Source organism: Poecilia latipinna, unplaced genomic scaffold, assembly GCF_001443285.1.
Source record: "Poecilia latipinna isolate Pla-1442-1.1 unplaced genomic scaffold, P_latipinna-1.0 Scaffold404, whole genome shotgun sequence".
In the NCBI taxonomy this organism is placed as follows: domain Eukaryota; kingdom Metazoa; phylum Chordata; class Actinopteri; order Cyprinodontiformes; family Poeciliidae; genus Poecilia; species Poecilia latipinna.
Window position 1 is genome coordinate 108,590 of NW_015113020.1, and position 10,224 is coordinate 118,813.

Genomic DNA, 10,224 nt, shown 5'->3' on the forward strand with positions numbered 1-10,224 from the left:
AACCCGACCCACACAGGTTTACTCAGTCACGCAGATCTGGGTTGTACATTCAGCAAAGCTGAAAACTTTTGCTTCACTTCCAGAGTCAGCCAAGTTCTCCTGCTGAGTTCTCGATTCATCGTTGGACATCAGGGAATCCACCTGGTCCAGGATAAATCCAGAGGTCTTTAGAGATAAAAGAAACCGATCCAACTTTTTCTAAGTCCATTGAAAGGATGGAACAGCAAAGCTTCTTCACTCACAGAAAAGCATTGGTGGTGATGTGCATTGCAGTATTTTTGCTGGCACAGCAGGTAAGGAGATTACTCATTTGATTGAAATGTGGGAAATCTTTCTGTGGCTATTTTAGGGGAGATACATACTGATTTTAAAATGTTTTAAGTTACAAATAGAAAATTCAGTTGATCTTCCAAAAAGTAGATGATCATCATTGGAAGATGTTAAAAACATTGACATTACATTGCTCAAATTTTATACACCTAAATTGATTTTGCTCTTACACACCAACATCCAATAACTTAGAGAAATCAAAATCAACATGGTAGTTTATCGACTTGTGATAAACTTTCAACAACTAATAGACATTCCTGTGCATTTTCTTCTTTGTGCGGTTGCCAGGCACACGCAGGTCCGCTGGTATCACGGCTCCAGTCTGGCTCTGACCAGATCCAAGACGTAAGGGGGGAACACACAGAGCACATGCTGAAAAGAATTGCCCGCATGACCCCTCTATGGAGGATCATGAGCAGCAAACCATCCGGAGCTTTCTGCCAAAACAACTTTGAATGCGCGACTGGACTCTGCAGGTAACAGGAAAAAATGTATATTTTCAGAAATCAAACTGTGATGCATCATTACCGTATCTAAGAAGGGTGCCTGACTAGGAGTTACAAGTTCAGATAGTAGGGAAAATTTTTAAATCCACTAGGACTTACTTCTTGGGTCAGCATTGAGCTACCTGGTAATTCATTCATCTACGCGGGTTAACAGATGGAGATTATGCATTATACAGGGGCACTAATGAGATCCACAAACTATCTATTCCTACAACTTTCACTAAATTTTACATGTACTGCTCATGCTCATGCCTTCCTGAGGGCTAATTTCTGTTTAATTTTTCCAATTTGAAACTTCAAAATAAAAACTTCGGATTATAAATTGAACACAGCATAAAGGAACAAGGAGAGAAACGTCACTTAAAGTTATGTCACAGGGATTACTAATGAAACTAGTGACTGGCCCATTAGCTTGGACAAAATGTTACTAAGCCAAAACATTTAACTGGTTTTAAACTTTATAACTGACGTACATTTAGATTCATATCCAAAAAACTTAGATCTAGGCTACAAGTGTCATAAAGTAACTTAAGCTGAATTTGTTTTAATTTCCATTTGGATAATGCTTGGGAGTAGCCATTAGTCGTAATCACTGCTGAAGCTAATTCAAGGCGTAACTAGTGTATTTTTTCCCTTCTATTTATCTAAATACTAAAAAAAAATTGTACAATACCATGTGCGCAACTTATTTAGTAAGAAACAAAATGCCCGAAGAGCAAACAGTTTTCTTCTAGTTTTAGCTATATTCTGAATTCACGGCAGCCGTGTTGCATTCAAAGTCAGAGACCTTTGGCTTTCCAAGTTGACATGACTTCATCAAAAGACTCTGTATTTGATTATTACCTCACAAAACAAAAATAGAGCAACAACCTTTATTTTATTACACTTGCATCATCAGCAAAAATAGACCCTGACCTGCTAGCTTAAAAACTCAGTAGCCTAGCTTAAATAGCTAAGAACAATCGGGGGTTTTGCCTCATATATTGCCTTATGTTTTGTGTAATTCTGAACAACTTGGAGATTAAATATTTCTCATGAAAGAAACAAAACTCTAAGCAAAGAAATTTAGAGTCTTGATAGATTTTCTAAAAAAATAATTTTATTTTGCTTTTTCTTTGTGTTTTTTGTTCGTTTTGTTTTTTGCAAAAATGACCAGGATGTGTTGGGGCTACATGTTACTGTTGTTAATTATTCAGTCATGTACTGTATTTTTTCATGACATTAAAAACTTCTGTCTGTCCTCAGGGAGGGACGCTGCTCTACAAACCAACGCCCCTCGTCAGAGCCTGTGAAATATTAGATCCTGCAGGACGCCACCAGCGAGTTTACATCAGCGTACAACCCCAATCTGGATGCATTCTGAAAACTAGGATACAAACTTTATTTTTATCTGTATTATCTGAATTTGTATTTATAAATATGAGTATTATATCTGCATAGCTACTTGGATTTATTGCCAATTTAAAAGTTTTAAGCCATTGCCCAAAAGAAGAAGATTTTTCTTTTTAGGATGTTCAAGTTACTTTAGCCTTGAACTTCATTCTACAAATGATGTGATGGAGTTTTGTATCCACACACCTTTCCTAATAACACAGGGTTGGTTGATAGTTCAGTTTGATTCTTGTGATATAACAATAATGACCCCTAAAAAAAGAAAAAAAAAACAGACATAATCCCACCATTTTTATGTCTTCTGGACAGAACTGGCTTAAACTGTTTTCTTAGGTTGTCTTTTATCTGTAGTTTTATTCTAATGACAGACGGTAGGAGCAGGAACCGATCTGCAGCACAGAGACTTTCACGACCTTCGCTCCTTCCGATCTTCGTCAGAAGTTGACGTCATTATGCTGTTTTGAAGTACGCATGCATTGCTTTTATCTCAAGAAAGTCTATGCAGCAGAAGATAACCTACATACATAAAGTGATGTGATTAGCAGAGCAGAGCACGGAAACCCTAAACTGAAATACTTTCAACAGAAGATTACAGATTTTTCTTCAAAATACCAATCATTATTTATTCTCTAGAAGAGGCTGAGTCCTGCACAGCTGACAAAAGACTAATAGAGAACAGGGGAACATGGATCAAACTTCAAGTTGGCAACGATAAACTATATTAAGTTCTAAAGGGAGAAATAATTTTGTTTACAGGATAAAATCTCAGAAATATTTATTTGCCTTCCTTGTCTAAATGTCAAAATTGTTCCTGTTTGTCTTTAGCTCTTATTTTTGGTTCAGTCTAGAATAATTTATCACCCTGAATTGATTTTCTTCAAGCCCTCAACATGGATCCAATTCATAACCACGAGCTGCACAGCCTTAACGTTTGCACATCTATCCCCTGACAATAGAAGGGTTTAGAGTCCTTTTTTTAACACGCCTGCAGAGTTTACATCACGCACACGGCAGGCGGAGTCTGATGTTTTGCACACTTTGTGTGTCAGAGAGAGATTTTAGTTGGACTGCACTTTTTAAATCTAAATATCATTGTACTGTACGGTGTTACAAACATGTAAAAGAGAGGAAGAAAAGCCAAATAAAAGCTTTTGAAAAAGGATTCGGTTTCATCTTTTCAATCAGAGGGTTTTTGCATTCATGATGTGAGTTACGTTTCTGGAACGCACAGAGCGAAAAACAAAATGGCAGCAGCTGCTAATCAAACATTTGGGTTCACGTTTGGAGCAGAACATTATTTTCAGTCATTCTACAGGCAGAGAGATTAAAATATTTTAAATAGTTGCCCTTCTTTCCATGCATCAACTCTCTTGATTGCGTCTTTCGGCAGACAAAACCAAAGTGGAAATACTAGGGCTAGGCCATAACGCATAGCATGCCTGTAAAAAACAAAACATACATCTCATAACTGTCAAGCAAAGTGGGGAGACATCATGAATCTCTTCAGGGCGCGACATGAAGAAAAGAGAAGGAACAAAAAACAGTAACAGCAGACGTATAGCCAACTTCATCAACCCTTTCATTCATCCAGCCATTGTTGCTATTTATCTGCCCTTTACATCCTAAACTTGATGAAAACTTTACGGACGTACAAAATTCAGTGGTGAGTTGCTTGAGGCTGATTGGTTGTTAATTTTACTGCTACAAATTGTTTAGTACTTATTTAGACTTCTCCGCTCATGGAAACATCTGCTGCATGGAGTTTGGTATGTTTGTGCTTAAAAAGGTCCTAAAATATGATGACTGATTAATTTTGGTTAATATTTTAAGCATCCTTAACGATTCGGCTAAACTTGACATTGCCCTGTTTATGTACTTCTTATAGTGTTTTTGGCATTTTTTGAAATGCACATCCTCCTTCAGTGCATTTTTTCAATTCAAATCAAATTTATTGTCTTGAGTGAATCAAAGGTCAAGTATTGCAGCAGAAAAAAGTTTCACAGAAATAAGACACTGCAAAAACACAAAATCTTACTGAGTATTTTTGGTTTATGTGGCATAGTGTCAATATTTTAGCACATCTGAAATAAGACAAAACTAAAACTTTTCTGCAAGATATAGGAGCTTTGTTTATAGTCAATAATTCCTTAATATTGATGAAAATGTACTAGTTCCACTGGCAGATTATTTCACTTAAAACATGGTGAAAACATCTTGGCATAAGTGAAGTAATCTGTCGATTGAACTAGTACTTTTTCATCAATATTAAAGGAATTGTTGACTTAAAAACAAAGCTTCTGAAGAACTTCTCGTTAGTTTTGTCTTACTTCAAGTGTACTAAGATATCGGCACTAGAAAACTGCACAACAGTTCGTGGTAAGATTTGGTGTTTCTGCGTGTGTAGCTGGTTGTCATTCCCACTTTGAAAACCCCTGCAGAGCCCAGGACCAGCAGCCTTGTTTAACACAGATTGGTCCTTCTTTTTTCTCACCTTTGGTCAACTTGGATAGAAATTCCCTACAAAAGCGATTTGGAAGTGAAACAAATGTATGAACAGAATCTTGCTGCATATCTCTGGTGGGAGCAGCACACCAGCTTGATTCCAGCACTAAACTGGAAAGCGTGTGAATCATAAAGCAACATCTGCTGCAGGATAATGACAAGACATCTGAGTCATACGCCTTGCATTTTTTCTTATGCCACTCGAGGGAGCGAAGCCGCTGTCAAGAGTTCAAAAGTCAAAGAGCCGCTGGTGTTTAAATCGTCAGTCTTTCACAATAACTGGACCGAGCCAAGTGTGTGAGGGTAAAGTTCTGTTGATTTCACCTTTGCATTGACCTTGGACATAAAAATCACATTTACATAGAAGCTATTAAGCATTCTGAAAGGCAAGAGACAAAGAGATGTGTTTTTTGACTGATTTGAACTGTTTAAAAGCAGCAAGCAGACCAACAGTGAGGTCGTGAAGGCCTAAAAATATCAAACTTCAATATCTGAAAAGTGTGGCTTCTGTTTCTATCTATCCCACAATCGTGCAACGACTTTACAAAACCACCTTTTCCTCACATTACAGCTTCAAATGTTTCAGGGGAATGTCTCTACCAGTTTTCCAAATCAGGGAACATTTAGTCCCCTGATTCCATAATGGATTCCCTAAATGTGTGCTTCAATCTCAGCATAAACCCAAACTGTTCAAATCCAGCTCATCCACTATAATTTAGGTGCCAACAGCTGTTAAATGGGCTCACTGTTTGGTCGTGTTGGGGTTTTCTAATCTGTTTACTGTTCACTCGTGTGTTTTTGTAAAAAAAAATGTTTTCGCTGCGATGGCCTGATATTGACTTGGCCTCTTCTTCCTCTCCAGTCTGGGCAGAAGTCATCTGGCGCTGCTGTCCTGCACACGCTGTTCCTCACGCAGACTGTGCTGATTCGAGTATGTGAGAGATGGGTCGAAGAACTCCTAGTTGGCACTTGTTTAACAGCTCCGTCTGGACCTTCAGAGGCTATCTAAAGCTTTCCAAGCATGTGAGGAAGTCAGTTTGCTGTGTGGAAAACCCTGGCTTACGACACAGGCTAATTTTTCTACTCATACCATTAGCCTGCTTAGCTTAGCACAGCTTAACTGCATACTTCTCTATTTTTAGCACAGTTATGTTAACTTATCGACTTAAATTGTAAATTACTCAAGATAGTTATAGACTACAAATTGTTTAATTATCTCCTTTTCTTCTTTTTTGTGCTGCAGTGTAAAGTGTCTTTTTCTTATTATTGTAAAACATCACATACATCAACCTGCCGATGGGACCAGGGATGGAAATTAGATTTCGGTTTGATTTGCTCTCAAATTATATATTTTTTGCATTTTATTTATAAAATAAAGCAAAATAATTTGTTTTGTTTCTGGTTATCACATAAATGAGTTATTAAAGTATTTTGTAAGGTAGCTATAAACTTTGTCCAAAATTTGTCACAAAGCTTTAACAAAATAATTCAAAGGAAAAACAACAGAAACACCTAAAGGTCAGACATTTCATGATATATCAGTAATAAGTATCGGTATCGGCGATACTGGTCCTGTATTTTTATTTGGTATCAGATCCTAAGCTATGCAGTATCACACTGTGGTACTGGGGATGGGAAGACATCGACCAGTGTTTTATTTGTGGTTGAAAAGGTCTTTGTGTCTGAACCGACCATGACTTTTAATATGTTGGGATAACATTTGGACCCAGAAAGCAAAACCTACTGAGAAAATTAGACCTGACTGACACAGAAACATTGGCTAAAGACATTAAAGGTGAAGTGAAACAAATAAACAAATAATTACAAATATCAACCCTACAGGTGATGTTGAATTCCTATATCTAAAAATAAGAGCCAAGTCTTGGGTTTACATTGATATAATCCAGACAGGGATAAATGTCAAATGCTTTTCACCCCGATTTCACATGAATCTGGTTTCACTTTGTGAACCACAGGAACTCACTGACTAATCTGCTGAACCTGTTTTAAATGTTCAGCAAACGGCTTCCAGCCAAGGGGAATGTTTTCCATTCGCACCACGATGTAGTTCAAGGTGGTCCATCACCAGGGTCACTTTTTTGCCCGTTTATGACACACAGTTGACAGATTGGCGAGCGTGTTTGGAACACGTGTCAAAGTTTGATATTTTTAGGACTTCACGACCTCACTGTCTGTGTTTGTCCAGGTCTGTTTGCTCTTGGGGGAAAAATAGAATTGGTCGTTTTGGTCTTAATATTGTTAAACTTTGAACTCCTGCAAGTTACACTCACATTTTCCATTTTCCTCTAAGTGCTAAAATGCATTGTTGCAATAGCTGTGCCACCTCCGTGTTGGTCTTTTGTCCATTGAGTCCAACCATAACTTGACTTTTTATATGGCTTTTGGAGTAATAGCTTCCTCCTTACTGAGCAGCCTTAAAGTCCAGACCAGTACCAGTTTATTAGTGGAAAACGATACTCCGTTACAGGTTTAGTCAGCAAGTTTGCAAAGTGTTTTGTTCTGTTGTTTCCCACTCCAAGTTTCTCGGCATAGTTGACGGCGAATCTTAACGTACAGCTGTGTTCTGGTTTTGAAGCAGAATTAGCGACTGGCTAATAATCTTGAATACAAACACAGTTCCACAGAAAGAAAAAGTCTATGTGTGAAACAGGTTTATAAAAGTTTTGTGTTTTTCAATATAGCTTACTTTTAATTCGTTGCGACTTTTTGTCTAATTCAGTTTTGATTTGTTTTTAGAGTGTTTGCTGAGTTTTATTAGTTACACATTGTTTCAAATGCGTTTCTATAGTCATTTTTGTTGTTTCATACTTTACTTTTTTCCCCTCATTGCGCATTCACCTGTCCTTAGAGTTTGTGTGTTTTTACCCAGTAAGAGCCTCAGTGCAGCAGAACTGGACAGACTCTAATTCTCCATCTATATACTAACAAAATTCAATGTTTTAGCAGATTGAGTTGACACAATTACACTCAAACATTTACATGGTCAGTAGCAGATTATTAAGTGCCAAATGGCAACACTGGACATGAAGTACTCAGTACACCATTCAAGTTATCACACAAAATGGGATAATTTTAGTCAAATGTGACAACACAGAGGTACAAAATTGACCAAGATATAAATATGGAAAATTCTTCAACACAATATCTGAAAGTAAAAATATATACAAATATAAACTACCTGTCTCCTTCTCCCTGTGATACCTACAATTAAGTAAGAAATTTTTTAGAGAATGATTTTGAAATACCTGTAAAAACCCTGTACAGCAAATATCTGTTTCTCAGCGAGTTCTAGTCTCTCCTTACCTGATGAAACCCTGCAGCACCGTCCGGTTCAGGTCTAATGTCGCCATCCTGACTCTTTGCTCTTTCTATCGTGACAATAAAGAATTTTTTAAACATGTGGAAAGCAACAATGAGCGCAACTTCTATACAGAAATTTAGTGTTGGGTTTATTTCTGGCGTTAGTTAACTAGCAATGGATGTGAAATAGGCAACATCTTGTTAGCTAGCTTAATACCGTCGTGAATTATAAACTAGTCATTTAGCTAACTTTATCTCCATTAGCTACTCAACTTACATGGTATATTTCGAAAAGCCAAGTTGTTTTTTTTTTTTGTTTTTTACCTTTTGGTTCTGGCTAATTGCTCCTCTCATCAGCAGCTGGTCTGCCCTCGGTGATATACGTACATGCGTTATGCTCGTGGTGCGTTTAAAGACGGCTCGGAAAATCCCCGTACCGCATCTTAAAAACCGATTAAACGGTTGTAATGGCTGAAAAAAAAAGTAGGTAGCGAAACGAAAATGAAGAGCATTACAGCTACAATTTCAGTATATTTTAGTTTTATAAACTTACGATAGAATACCAGTTTGTTGTAGTTTTTCTCCATTTATTAGTTTTTATAAAGTTCAGTTAAACATGTTTTCTCAATTTTAGTTTTAGTTATTTCCTTAGTTTTTGTTATCTATAGTAATGTTTGTGTGAAAGAACTTTAAAAGTGTGAAGAAAAAGCAAGACAAACTTGGGAGGAAATTCATACAGATAGACAAAAAGAAGAGATGGCACAAAAACACCACAACCTAAATGTAGCAGGGTAATTATCGATTGGGCAATACTCGTTTTCTCATAATTCTGGTTGGTCATCATTCTTTTTCTGAAGCCTAAACTCAAATCAGAAGACGATTTGGTGGATGTTGCAGACAGACCATACTTTTGCTATATTTATTTTTGAAATCCTTTTAAATATGTGGGACGATTCCAGTTTGCTAGGTGTCCAAGCAATTTCTCATAACATCCTCTCCCCGACTTATCATAAAATCACTGATTCTAGCTAATTTCTCATCCATTCCTAGATCTTTCTGTAATTTTCAACCAAGTTCTCATATCAGGGTGAATATAATCACCTTGAATAACAAGTCCAAATAGAAATGACAAAAGATGTGTAAAATAGGATCAAATAAGCCCAAAACGGGTGAAAAAAAATATTGGAAAGATAATTGAAATTAAATCTAAATACTGGAACAGACTAAATGAATTAATTTATCTTGTTTATAATAATGAGCTCCACGAATTGCATAGAAATATAGAAAAAATTTTCTCAATCATTGTGACGGTTTTGTGATATTATCTGTGACGTTGTGCATTCATAGAAGAAACTGATTTAGGATAACATCTACAGTTTTATTACAGAATTAGTTTCAAAAACAGTCAACAAGCAGCTCACTCAGTAGATGCACTCATTCTCTTTTCACTGCGACCGTCGCCATCGAAGAGTACGCTTAAATACGTCACATAAAATCATAAAATATATAATATCAGCTCGTCAGTGAACCAGAGGCACAGTCAGGCATTTTCTTTGCCTACATTCAATTCATTCCTTCCTGATCTCCTCTCAAAATATGGGACAGTGAGCATCTAAACCAAGGGTTAAACATGTTCGTAATATAGTGCAAGACAACAGATGTGTGTATAAACTGCTGACAGTTCACTATAATCAAGCAAACAGCTCGGTCTACGGTAAGCACTAAGTTCTGGACAACATCACAGCTTATGCTTGAAAGGAGCGATACGCTCACTAACCCAATAAAGGCAAATATGAGTAAGATATACGCTGATTTTTAGTATCACAAACTGAAAAGGCTGCTTTTTAACAGTGAAAACTAAAACAGACGTCTCTTGAACATCCTTTAGTTGTGTTACCATCTTAAAATCTCATAACTAAATAAATAAGAGTGTAAAGATTTATATACATTGCTGTCCAATTACGAACCCCAGTGGAGATACAGTTGTACTATATTGTGAATTATTAATCTATTTTGAAGTTTAGTCAATGAAAATCACACACACAAAAGCAAATGCCTTCGTTATAATCAGCCTAATTTGTTGTTGATTGTTCAATTCCTTTACTCCAGATAAAAATTGTTTTCTATATAAAAAAAAAAGAACAACAAATAAATGGGTGGAAGACATGTGAAC

General features: G+C 36.7%; 1 protein-coding gene across 1 annotated transcript; it reads left to right on the plus strand.

The window, feature by feature from the left end:
• leap2 (liver-expressed antimicrobial peptide 2) lies at nucleotides 1-2,500 on the plus strand. The gene is made up of 3 exons (XM_015037401.1): nucleotides 1-293; nucleotides 619-806; nucleotides 2,082-2,500. The coding sequence occupies exons 1-3, from the start codon at nucleotides 216-218 to the stop codon at nucleotides 2,134-2,136; spliced, it is 321 nt and encodes a 106-aa protein (XP_014892887.1). The 5' UTR covers nucleotides 1-215; the 3' UTR covers nucleotides 2,137-2,500.
• The last annotated feature ends 7,724 nt before the right edge of the window (nucleotides 2,501-10,224 follow it).

What these genes read in the sequence shown, in the direction of transcription:
- leap2 (XM_015037401.1), top strand. Translation starts at nt 216, where the DNA reads ATGGAACAGCAAAGCTTCTTCACTCACAGAAAAGCATTGGTGGTGATG. An exon ending in TATTTTTGCTGGCACAGCAG is followed by an intron (nt 294 to 618) that starts GTAAGGAGATTA and finishes TGCGGTTGCCAG; the next exon opens with GCACACGCAGGTCCGCTGGT. An exon ending in TGCGCGACTGGACTCTGCAG is followed by an intron (nt 807 to 2,081) that starts GTAACAGGAAAA and finishes GTCTGTCCTCAG; the next exon opens with GGAGGGACGCTGCTCTACAA.